The following is a 12971-nucleotide window of genomic DNA, read 5'->3' as shown; positions in this document are numbered from 1 at the left end:
ATTATGAATTTCACGAAATTACAAAATGATGGTTCCTGATTATGTTTACAAACAAAATGAATTATGATTTTTCATGTAGGTAGAAAAAAACAAAGTCTTGTAAAAGTAATACCTTTTAATGGCTAACCAGAAACTCCAGGCACATTACCCTGCAATAACGTAAGGTGTGAGACCTGCCCTTATATCTTGTGCACAAACCAAATACAAATACCAAACTCACAGAAATATAATTTCCTGTGAGTCATCCAATGTTGTATACATGATACGCTGCATGAAATGCCCCTCAAGAGGAATCTGCAGTATATAGGAGAAACAGGACAAAAACTGCACACAAGAATGAACCATCATCACTTTAAAATTAAGGAGGGTAAAATGGACACACCAGTGGCCCAACACTTCTATGAACCAGGACACAGCATGCAAGATCTCAAAGTACTTATTCTTAAAGAGAACCCGAGGTGAGGTTCTAGGAATGAAATCCCCATACAGAGGCTGGGTCTGCCTAAAGAGCCCAGCCTCTGTTGCTATTTAGATTCCCCCTAAGCCTCCGCTGCGCTCAGCGAGACCCCATAATTCACAGCCGCGCTGTGCGGCTGTGTTTACCTTTGTAACGTCAGTCTCCACTCTCACCCGCCTCCTGCAGAGCTCCGGTCCCCGCCCGCGTCCCTTCCCTCCAATCAGCGTGGAGGGAAGGGACGAGGGCGGGGACCGGAGCAATGCAGGAGGCGGGGGAGAGCGGAGACTGGCATTACAAAGGTAAACTCAGCCGCTGCTGACACGCTCAGTGTCGCCAGCGCGACTGTGAATTTTGGGGTCTCGCTGAGCCCAGGGGGGGCTTAGGGGGAATCTAAATAGCAACAGAGGCTGGGCTCTTTAGGCAGACCCAGCCTCTGTATGGGGATTTCATTCCTAGAACCCCGCCTCGGGTTCTCTTTAATGGTAACTTCAAAAATGAACAAGCAAGAAAGATTTATGAGTACACATTTATGAAAATGTTCAAGACATTAACAGAAGTTTTAATTGTGGAATGGGATTCATGACTCCTTATGTAACATGATTGACTTGGCTTCATGATCTTCAGAAACCTGCTAGATTTCATGTTTGCTTGCATAAACTCACTGGCTTCAGCCTGCTGATCACCTGACACCTAACTGCTAAACAGCAACCAGCACAACTGCCATCTTCATGTTTGCTATTTCCCTGCATCAGTGTTTCACTACAGCATACATCTGGAAATATGCCTGAAGAAGGGGACTAGATCCCAGAAAGCTTGCATTATTTAACTTTATCAGTTAGCCATGAAAAGGTATTACTTTTACAAGACTTTGTTTTCTTCTACCTACATATTCTGTTTGGCTAACACGATACAGAAATATTTTAACTACTATGATTTTTATGAAATTTTGCATTTACGATTTTGCATCGTGATTGAGAATTATGATGCAAAATTACAATTATACGAAACTCGTGCTCATCACTACTTCCCAGCCCAGCAACTGATTTCGGCTGCAGCTGCCACTGCCTATATGGCCTTTGCAGAAATATGGCCTCAAACATCAGGTTACACTTGCCAAACCTTGGGGCTGGGGAAATTCCTTTGTCATCAATCTATTGGTGACATTTTTATTCAATACATTAGCATTATGTTTTTTTTTCTGGTGAAACTTACCATACACATAGAATACTGAGCTCCATCCTGAGTACTGGACTAGCACCCCAGCCAGAGGCATGGCCACCACAGCTCCAGCATAAGAGCCTAATATAACAATATAACAACAGAAATAAATCTTTATTATGACAATGCCAATGATCAACCAATTTTTTCTGTTGCTTTCAACTACTCACCAGCAAAGTACCATAACTAAGGGCCTGAGCCCACTAATGCAGTTGTGTCCGCTTTTCAGTTACACATCAATGTTACAGATGCTGAAAAGCGGACAAAAGCGGATACAACTGCGTTAGTGGGGTCAGGCCCTTACAGGCACTGTGGAAGTGTTTGCTAGAAATTGGCATTTAGAGCAGCCTTATTGAAGATTCACACTTTAGCATTTGTGTATTTCTTCAATCATCCCAGATGACTTAAAGAGACTCTGAAGTCTCTTTTTTTACGTTCTTTTGTTTAACAATCCTCTTCACCTTTAATGCCAGAGTTAAATCGGCGCATCCCCGCAACAGAGGAGTGATTTATTATCAGAGATAAGCCCTGCAAAGCCCCGGGCTCGAAGAGGCAGAGCTTTACACTGTAGCTCTGCCTCCTCCGCAGTCAATCTCTGCGGATCGCCGCCTCTCCCTGCCCCTCTCAATCTTCTTTCCCTGAGAGGGGCGGAATGAGGGGGGGATTTGTGGATATTGATTGCGGAGAGGCAGAGCTACAGCTCAAAGCTCAGCCTCTCCAGGAAGAAAAGGCCTGCGAGCCCGGGCAGCATGATCTGCGACCTGCAAAGTCGTAGAACTTTGCAGGTCGTTTTCTAGGTAATAAATCACTCCTCTGTTGTGGGGATGCAGCGATTTAACTCTGGCATTAAAGCTGAAGAGGATTGTTAAACAAAATAAGGTAAAAAAAAAGGGACTCCGAGCACCTCTCATGGATAGTATGCCTTTAAGCCTTCCAACAAAGCCGTGCTATGACCCCTCTGGAGGAGCCTCTTGCAATGGCCATGCATGTCACTTCCTCTTCCTGCTTCATTCAGTCATGCACGTCTCTAACAGAGAAGACAGGGGTGACCCGGAAGTTATAACATAGCCAAGATGGCAGCCGCAATTTTTAAATTGAAATCAAACGAACATTATTTGGTGTAGAATGGCAATTCAGACCATCAAATGAAAGAGAAGAGCACAAGCTACAGAAAGGTATGCATCTTTAAAGAAAACCTGTACTGAAAATAAAAGTAAAAATAAGCATACACAAGTCATACTTAACTTCCATGTAGTCTACTCCTCAGTGTCTTTCTCCTGTCCCACGTCCTGTTTGTTCACTATGATCAAGGGAATTTTCCGTCCTCCATTTTGAAAATAGCCATTACCCATAACAGCTTTCTGGTCAGCACACAGTTAAACTGTAACATCGCCCACTTGAGCCATAGGGAAACATGGACATTACCTGGTACATCCGTTTTCCTCTCAGCTATAACTGACAGCAACTGATATTTTACTGACAGCAACTGATATATTTCAGATCTGACAAAATATTGTCAGAACTGGATGGGATTATTGTTAGAAGAAAATGGTGAGCTTCTGAGAGGAACTGATGGCAAGGTGACTCTGTAATGTTCATTTGAAGTTACCTCATGTGTTTATTTTAAATATTTTTACTCAGTACAGGTTCTCTTTAAGTACTTTGCAGTACTGGTTGGCGTCTTTTTAAAGGCATGCCCATGAGAGGTACTTGGAGTCCCTTTAATTACCATACTAAGTCTGATTTACCAGGGTCATTCAGTAAGAAACAGCCATTTGCTTTTATCTGCCACACGAGGTATTCTTTCAGGCCGTATTTACACTTAATGCATTGTGTTGAGTTGCTTCGTGTTGAGTCCCATTTTGGCTATTTAATTGTAAATAGGGCCTTAGGGTAATATAGCTTGCATCTGTCAGGTTAACCTCCTCTCTCCCTGCACCGTATGTCATGTGACTGCAGAACTCCAGTAACTGTTTGTTCATAGGTGAGGACTGTGATACTACTACTCCAAATGGATTGAAAACCTTGTAAAAAAGCTATGATAAATACTTAAAGAAAGGAGGTCATTATGTGAAGAAATAATCAGAAGTTAGACTAGCCCTTATTTAATTCACTTTTTCTCCTATGTTTTCTCTTAGGTGATATTATCACACCTTATCAATAAAATGCCTTTTAAGCCCCCCGCAAGCAAGAAAATACTCATAATAATTTTGACAATACCTTTTCAATTTCAGAGTGCTGAACAGATATTTTAAACAGAAGAGGAATAATGTAAGAGAAAGGACCAGCATGTCTAAATTAGAATGTATAAAAAGTTACCTTAATTAGCTAAAGCAAACCTGAGGGAAACTCTGGATAGAAATATAGATACTGACCTTGGTACAGGAAAGTCACTGGATCCTCCAGAGGCTTCCTCCATCCACCTCACTGTTCCAGCACTGCCACCTCCCCCGAAGCCCACGGCCGCGTTACTGGTCGAGACTTAGCGCAACCGCACTGGGCAGGGGCAGGACAGCTTGCGCCTGACAGTAGCAAAGACCCACTGCTCAGGTTAGGTGGAAAAAGCCAAGCATGTTTGGCTCCATGCCATTGCACAGGCGCAAGCTGTCTACTCTGTGCAGCCTTGCTTCAATGACAAGGGCTTGTTGATGATATTGATATACATGGGGGCCAGTGTGGGAACAGTAAGGTGAAGGGGGAAGGGGGAAGCTTGTGGAGGATCCCGCTTAAATGAAAACGGCTGTTAATCTCTGGATGACCCTAAAAAAAAGACAATATCCCAAAGGGACCGATCATTCCCTTAGCTATAGAAAGATAGGTAGACAGGTGTTGATTCATGACACCTTGTTAAATCTACCATGCACACACAGTGCAGGTTCATATTAGCGTATGCATGCTGCGTGTGGTCCTGTCAATGTAGCATGTGCGCTTAACTCATGCTCAATGCTCCTGACTACCACATTAATGTAGTAGCGGCCTTGCTAGTGGAGTACCATGGTCGTGCTACAAGCACAATGTGCGGCAGTTAGGAGCATCGCTTGTAAGTTAAGAGCACACGCTATGCTGACAGGACCCATGCATGCGCTAATATTCCTGCGCTGCATGTGCACAGTAGGTTTAATGAGGTTTCATGACTCAAGCCCATAGATAGATAGATAGATAGACCGACAAACACATTTACTTTATTTTTTATTTCATTTTTATTTATACTTCTAAACAAATATGTTTAACAGATCATCAGAGCTAATTACCACACAGTCTTGTTAATTCATACATTTCTCAAAATGACTTTATTTTACTGATTTTACTGTGCGAGAGCAGCATGCATAAAAAGGTCACATTCTGTATTTTCCAATCAATTAGCCTGCATTATTAATGGGCGAAGCAATGCGTAGTCAATCTAATTTTAGAAGACAGCCTGACCTGTTTACTGGAATCAAACATCAGAGCTAAAGAAATATCAGTCAAGGGCACTTCATGTCTTATTCAGCAATGCAGGGATGGAAGGGCTGATGATGTGCTAAGTGCAGTAACCCATAGCATCCACCACATCTCAGCTTATAGATATCACATTACTCATCAGTGGCTTCTCACGGGTTGCAATACTGTATGTTACTGAGTTTTCATACTTTGCTATAAACAGCCATGTAAACTATTCATGGTTGCAAAAGGAAAGTCCCTGGGCAAGTAAATAAAATAATCAGCCTCAGGCAATGGTTATAGGTTTTCAGTGCTGTGTTGTAGCGATGCTATCTAAAAGAGAAATAATGCATGACAGTTCTGTAGGTTAGTGTCATGTGGGTAGTGTTGGTGTTCAGTTGCGCCATATCGAATTTGGAACACCTGAATACACCCAAATATTGCTCCTGTAAATTATTGATATTAAATATTTATTTGTGTTGATGTTATAATTCGGCACTACGTGGTTCGGAAACCGTACACACGCTTTGAGCACCATTTCAGCACCAAAAAGCAGGATGTGGTGTGTTTAATTTAAAGGAAACCCGACATGAAACAAGTACCAGCATTTATACCTACCTGGGGCTACCTCCAGACCCCTGTAGGCCGTGGACTCTATTGCTGTCCTCGCAGGCTGCTCCATTCTCCCCCAGTCAGCTCTGGTTGGAGGTAGCTTCAGGTAAGTATAAATGTTTACACCTATTTCAAATCAGTTACGCCTTAACTCTGATATTGGAGTTAAACGAAATGCACCGCGCGCGTTGCAATTCCAGCTTGGAGGGAGGAAGTATCGGAGTGAAATGAAATGCACCGCATACTGCTGTTCTGTGCTGAATGCGTTTGTTCAGGTTCTGAACCACATGGTGCCGAATTCGAACACCAACAATAATATTGATCACACTGAGGCCAATGATTGGTAAAAGTTCCTCCTCACATCCGCTGGGTGTCACTGCCTAATATTGCACCTTCCCCTGTACCTTAAAGGAAGGCCTGCCCTACTTTTTGTTGATTTATTACAGAAATTTGGAATAGATGTAGGTGATTTGATGAACTGACTTAATGGACTGCTTAGATGAATAGAAAAGTCAACCCTGTATGGCCAGCTGGAGGTGAGGGCAAGATCTTTGCATAGGTGATTGACTCTTCAGTGTCCCTTTGCTCTGTGTCCTTCTCCAGACCTCTCTAAGTACCATAAACAATATGTATATCTATACAGGCGCCCACGCCCCACACAGCTCAGCACAAGGTGTTTTTGTTGTATTGACCTGAGGAAGCGGGCAAAGACCCATGAAACACATTGTCTACAGCCATTTTTGAATATTAAAGTTCCCTTTCCTCAATTCTTGCTTTGAGTCATTGTAGGAGATAAGATACCTCTTTTTATGCCTCCCCAACACCCCAGAACCTGATCCATAACTACATAAACAACATGTGCTACATGATTAACCAAGTGTAATAGGAATTGAACTGAATTACATTACCACAGAAAGCTGTTGTGGCCAGCCTACTGCGCTCCAGTGGCGGTGCCCACTTGCTCCATATTCCATGGCACGCGGGATATGTCACTCCCTAAAACACAGCTACATGTCACTAAATCATTTAACTACAGAAAATTAGAATAAGAAAATAGCAGGTTACAAAAATTCCAGAGATTAAGAAATGTGACAACGCATTATTGTTATGTAACTGAACCCACAAGCTGGGGATAAGCAGACCTCCAACACTGACTCACTCAGCATTATACAAACATTCTCTACTATTTCCAAGGAGAAAAACATCCAAAACGTTTGCCTGCTCTCCAAGAATCTGTTGTCTGGGTAACTGACTGACTAAGGGTAACTGACTGCAAAAGTAAGAAAAACCCACTAGTCGGATTTATAATAGTCTTTCTTAAAGAAAACCTGATCGATATGGAGGCTGACATATTTGTGCGTATGGATTTTCTCACCGCTCGGTCAGCTGGGCGCAGGGCGAGCCAAATGACGGCTCACCCTGCTGCCGCTTAAATATTGGACGGTGTTAAATACTCTCTCCAAGTCATAACAACTCATAGAGAGAAGTAAATTTGTGGTCTGGCAATCACCGGATCTCTGAATTACCCGTGCGCGGGGTGTGGACTATCGCGTTATTTCTATAGTGCGCCATCATCTGACGCTATGCGGCCGGAGCCATGCACCCTGATGACCTGCTTAAACAATGCACATTGCCTGGCTGTCCTTTTGATCATCTGCCTCTTATACTTTTAGCCATAGACCCTAAACAAGCATGCTGATCAGGTACTCTGACAGAAGTCTGACTGCCTCAGGTGTGTGAATCAGACACTACTAATGCCAGAAAGATCAACAGTACTGCCATGGAACTGGTATTGTTTAAAAAAAAATAAATATGGCAGCCTCCATACGTTTCTCACCTTGGGTTCCTTTTAAAGTTGGCCATGTGGTAAAGGAGGCATTGCTCCTTTCAATCCCTTTATCATCAGCTTGGAAGAGTGATACAGTGGTAGTAGCAGTGGGGGTGACAGAAAGGTAGCCTGGCTAGTTTTGTGAGTCTTCTAGCTTCGTCAAAGGCAAGAGGTAGGGTTAAGTATCTGAAAGATGTGAAAGTTAGGGTGGCAGTTTGTATTAGGTGTCAGGAAGGGGTGAACGTAAGCAGGGACTTTCGAGTTAAGCTTAAGAAATTAGATTTATTTATAAGGTTATCAGTTACATTTAGTTGATCAAATCACAGCCAAAAAACAGTGTGGCATATCTGGTAGGCCTGACACAGGACAAAAACAAGGAGAACTAGGGGAGGGCCACCATGATGAGGTTTTGCAGCCATAAGGGGGGAGTATTTGCCAAAGGCAGGAGTTCAAAGTGGTATCGGTTAAGTTGGGACAGGACAGAGATTAGGTAGCCAGGAAGTAACTGATTGGCTGGGAGGAAGAAGATGGGGATAGGGGAAGCTTAAAGCTCAAGACAGGAAAGGGAGGTCTTTCTTCCACAGGGACAGAGCAACAAGGATGCTTCCCTACCCTCCCTTAGGGTTATCTTGTGGTGTTGTAGATGGTCCTTCAGGTTCTCTTCACTTAAGTTAGATGTTGATTGCATATTTGCCATTGCAGTGGGTCCCTAAGATGGTATAGGGACCGAGACTATGATGGACAAAGGACTAGGGATTAGATTGTGAGTCCCTCTGAGGAACGGTTAGTGACAAAACTATATACTCTCTACAGTGCTATGGAAAGGGATATACAAATACTAAATAACAATGATAATTCAATCCAAATGTGCAGTCAGAGTGTTTATTTTCATGTAAGTAAGGTTAATTCATTGACAAGGGGCTCTTCCCCACCTCTGGTGCCCAGGAGTAGGTAGGGGTGTATGCCCCCCCCCCCCCCCCCCCCACACACACACACACAATTTTCTGATACTGGTACCGTTCCCACTCAGTAGGTCAGCAATACCCCACTCATGAACTACTAGGGTGGCAGACCTGCAATTCCTGGCCATGTAAACCTGTGACCAAACGACCATCCCTGGCATCAGTGGTATCAAACATACTCCTAGGTACCCCTTCCTTTGCCTAGTAGGATCTGAATGCAGATATACTTGTAATGTATATGGATGGAGGTCACGAGTGAATACATTTGAGAACATGCATTCACAACAGGATTCCCCTGTGATCATTCATATTCACCAGTGGTAAACTTTTGTCACATAATGCCTTTATCAGCCGGCCTGTATGGATGGAGTTTGTCACGATGAACGTGATTGTGAGAACATATTCACATCTGGGTGTTCGCGTTAGCCATTCACTTATTCGCTTGCCAGGGCTGGATTTACCATAAGGCAATGTAGGCATGTGCCTACAGGTGCCTGATGATGGAGAGGCGGCTCACTCCCCTCCCAGAGCGCTTCCCTTCCTCCTTTCCTTCGCAAAGTCCTGATGAGAGTGTAAATGAGAGGTTATTCGCCCTGCTCTCGGCATTCCACTGACGAGATCATTCTTCAGTCAGGGCCGCCCACGTCTAGCTACTTAATACTGAGGTTATGCTACATACCTAATACTTGGGGGCACCTCTACCTACTTAATATTGAGGGTACTTCTGGCTAAGGACATCTGTGCCTATAGGCTCCTGAGAGGTAAATCCGGGCCTGTCGCTTGCACACATGTTATGTGTTCGCCTGGCAAACTGCGGTGCACCAAATTCACCTATACGTACATATATGTATATATATATATATATATATATATATATATATATATATATATATATATATATATATATGTGTGTGTGGGATGTTTATTCCAATACCGCGGGATTGAAACTTCCGCAATTGAAAATTGTAATTTTGCGGAAATTCGATTTATCACAACTCTGTAATTTTAGTCCAACCACAGAACTCCGAAACATTGGACCAATCAGAGAATGTAGAATTTTTCTGCAAAATTTTAATTGTAGCCCAATCACAAGACTGATTTTCCGTTTTTCCGATTTCTATTTTTTCAATTTCAGTTTTTTCCAATTTCCATTTTTCTGACTTTTTTTTTCACTTTCATTCTCTGATGCAAAAGTTGACTGATAAAAACTCCTCAGAAATCGGAAAAATGGAAAATCGGAAATTCCGAAAACAGAACAATAGAAAAAAAAATCTGAATTTCCTCGGAATCAGAAATTGGCATTGACATCCCACTGTATATATATATATATATTTATTAATTCAACAGAGTTTCATCTATTTAAGTAATTGGGAAGATTATGCTTTATTTAACTGTGCTAATAGGGATTTTACTGTACTGTATTTTACAGAAAATGTCACTTTGATAAACATCTACAGTATGCAAATAAAGAAAGGGGTAAATAATCATTGATGCTATTTATTTTAAATTATGCAAGCTCTCTGCTTTCAAAAAATATGTGAGTTCAGAATGTTAATTACCTTTTTATGTGTGTAATCTGTGTTTTATTCATGCAAGGAAACAGTGACAGAAATCTTTTAGCGGCAACAAGATATAGGGCTCTTTTCCACAAGGGTGTGATCTGCTTTAAAAAGTGGATAGCAGTCCTCTTGCCGATCGCAACAGTACCACAATTTACATGAAAATCACTGTGCTCATTTCCCATTAGCACATTTTGTTTTTCCCAGAATGCAAAGGCATGTGATCATGCTCTGTTTCCGACAGCTTTGCGGCGGGTGTAAATTGCGGGTTGCACAATCTCAATGATCATGCTTCCCAGTGGAAAAGAGCCCTAATGACAAAAAAAGAGGCAGTCTCCATATTTCTCTTGATATAGGTTTTCTTTTATGCGGAGTTGTTCTGCATAACCGCAGCAGTCAGTGTTTATCGTTCAAAAAAATTAATACAAAATAAAAAAAAACTGCCAAATGTCATCACAGGGGGCACTGTAACCAAGGCGACGGACGCCGGGAGAGGAAGTCGGAAGAAAATGGAAGTTGTGCCTGCGGAGATGGAAGGTGAGTTTTTAACTACGCTATGCCCGCTCCCCTTCCGCTCCGCCCAGTGCCCCCTCCTGCCGCTCAGTGTGATCCAGGGCACCATGGCAACAGGTTCGTTGGCGGTGCCCGGATCAAAGGCCCTAGCGACGCGGCTGTCGGAAGGTGAGTTTTTAACTACGCTATGCCCACTCCGCTCCGCCCAGCGTCCCACCTGCTTACTCGGGGGGAACCTTCCTATCTAACCTACACTCTTGGTGCCCAGGGGTGCCCCGGATCTCCCATGAACCTAGAAACGCCCCTGTCGTGCGTTACCTAGGTAATGTGGGTTGTATTAATTACACAACTTGCCCTACATCAGTGGTGTAAGTACCAGTAAAATTGCCATGCAGTGCTTTCATGTTTTAGTGATTATGCCTCCTTGTTTACCAGTCCTTGCCAAGTTAATGATCACAGGCAATTCAAGTTTCTGCCTATACTTGGAGGTGTTCTTTCTATGAGTGCCATGCTCCACCCTTGGCCACCATGCTGAACTTGGAATGCCATCATATGAGTGGGGAAAAGAGGATGTGGAGCCAGAATAAATTAAAGCACTGACTTCCTCCACACTCTCTGCTAGGAGGGAATTACCAGGGATTAGACTGGATCGGCCAAGTCAACCCACCAGGCAGATAGCCGGCCGTCGTATGGGAGATGCTGTATACACTTCTAGTGTAGATGCGCAGAAACAGACCATACAACAGCACTGTCTGTGATGGACAAGCAGCTAATGCACTTCTGCATGCATTTTAAAGAGGAACTGTAATGAAAATAACATAATGGGTTAAATTGCTTATTTTATTTATTTTAATTTTTTTTACAATTATCATGTATAAATTATTTAGTCAGTGTTTAATATTTGGTTACTGAGAATTCCAAAGCCAGTACAGAATTTACCTGATCTCCCACAATGCTTGGGGCGAGGGGATCAAGAGTATTCCAATAGCGTGCAAAGGCCCATATTACCGGTACATTGATTGGAGCCGACACTCTTTCTAATGAATGGCTTTTGGACACTGCCAACTGTGATGTTTGGTGTACACACGACTGAATTCTGTGTTTTGGGGTGGCATGGTGCCTTATTATTATGTGGGGAATCTGCATGCTTAATTATAATCTAAGAAGTGGGTGTCAAATGTATATTTTATTAAATCTCATATGGCTGTTTGTATGGTAACTAGGGCATTATTTCTATATTAAAGGAGAGGGAGCTTCACCCAACCTTTTGCTGGGCAAGCTCCTTGTCTTTGAATTACACCACTGCTAGATTCATGTACCGTGACCACACCCACTTTCAGGTGCATGATCACGACCATTTTTTCACAGGGGCACGCTACTCTCCACTTCCTGGTTCTCAGTGGTGCCCCAGAATCCTAGCAATGTCCCTGTCATGGGAGGCCAGAAATATCAGGAACGTCTGTGCATGCTTTAGATACTCCTTAGCTTGTTCCTGATCATTTCGACCAAAAAAAATAAAGTGTACATATAGCTTTTTACTGTCAGTTTAAACTTTCAAAAGCAGAATTCAGGTTTCCTCTAAAGCAGAGTTCTTATTCTCTATGGGACATGTCGAAAGTTAACCATAAAGTAGACTCTGGCCAGAGCTGACCATGACTTACCTCTACTAATCCCTGTAGGATCCTGACGAAGATGACACAGCCATAGTGCACTCTGGCTGCAGACGGTATTAACATGTTCAGCGTTGATGTGGCAACTATCGCGAATCCAAATACTCTGCAATGTAAAGACAAACCCAGTCATACTTTCTACTATTAATTCAGTAAAACATTAAAGACATCAAAGTGTGTGGACCCCAACAAACATCCCACTAAAAATCTGTACAAAACTTAAAGAACATATATCTTAAAGCAGACCGGTGAGGTTTGCAGTTCCACAATTTAGATACTTACCTCGGATGGGGAAGCCTCTGGTTCTTCCAGAGGCTCCCACAGTTCTCCTCCACCAGGCCGTTTCAGCACCAAGACCCCGAAGATCGCAGGCACACAACCACACTGCACCTAGGCAGTAGCACAGACCCGCTTGGGCTTCAGCGGGAAAAGCCAACTGAGTTCTTGCTACAGCGCATGCACAGATGACTTGCACATGCACCGTAGCATGGACCTGATTGATCTTGGGCTGCGTTCAATGACTTTACCGTGATGTATTATTTTTTATTTACCTGTTCATATGGAATTTTTTATGTGACTCATAAAAAGCTATGTTCTATGAGATATTACCATGCGCACTGTAAACCTTCATTTGTGCTGCGCTTACCTGATCTTCCTCAGGCCTACCACTGCTGTCTAGGACCGTCTTCCTCTTTATGGCCTTGCTTTTGTCCAAGTGTGAACATCTTCATA

General features: G+C 42.9%; 1 protein-coding gene and 1 long non-coding RNA gene across 2 annotated transcripts in view; one reads left to right on the top strand and one right to left on the bottom strand.

The window, feature by feature from the left end:
• SLC17A7 (solute carrier family 17 member 7) overlaps positions 1-12971 on the bottom strand; it is a 166016-nt gene that overhangs the window by 25652 nt on the left and 127393 nt on the right. The window contains exons 4-6 of the mRNA XM_068241167.1: positions 12231-12345; positions 6616-6703; positions 1670-1756 (exon numbers count right to left, since the gene is read on the bottom strand). Coding sequence (XP_068097268.1) covers positions 1670-1756; positions 6616-6703; positions 12231-12345 — 290 coding nt within the window. The remainder of the gene's footprint in view (positions 1-1669; positions 1757-6615; positions 6704-12230; positions 12346-12971) is intronic.
• Positions 1210-12971, top strand: part of LOC137521649 (uncharacterized) — a 95040-nt gene continuing 83278 nt past the window's right edge. The window contains exons 1-2 of the long non-coding RNA XR_011022172.1: positions 1210-1306; positions 10516-10593. This is a non-coding gene — a long non-coding RNA (uncharacterized lncRNA). The remainder of the gene's footprint in view (positions 1307-10515; positions 10594-12971) is intronic.

This window comes from Hyperolius riggenbachi, chromosome 6, assembly GCF_040937935.1.
Source record: "Hyperolius riggenbachi isolate aHypRig1 chromosome 6, aHypRig1.pri, whole genome shotgun sequence".
NCBI lineage: Eukaryota > Metazoa > Chordata > Amphibia > Anura > Hyperoliidae > Hyperolius > Hyperolius riggenbachi.
The sequence above is the reverse complement of the archived record's forward strand: the minus strand, read 5'-3'. Positions and strand labels throughout refer to the sequence as shown.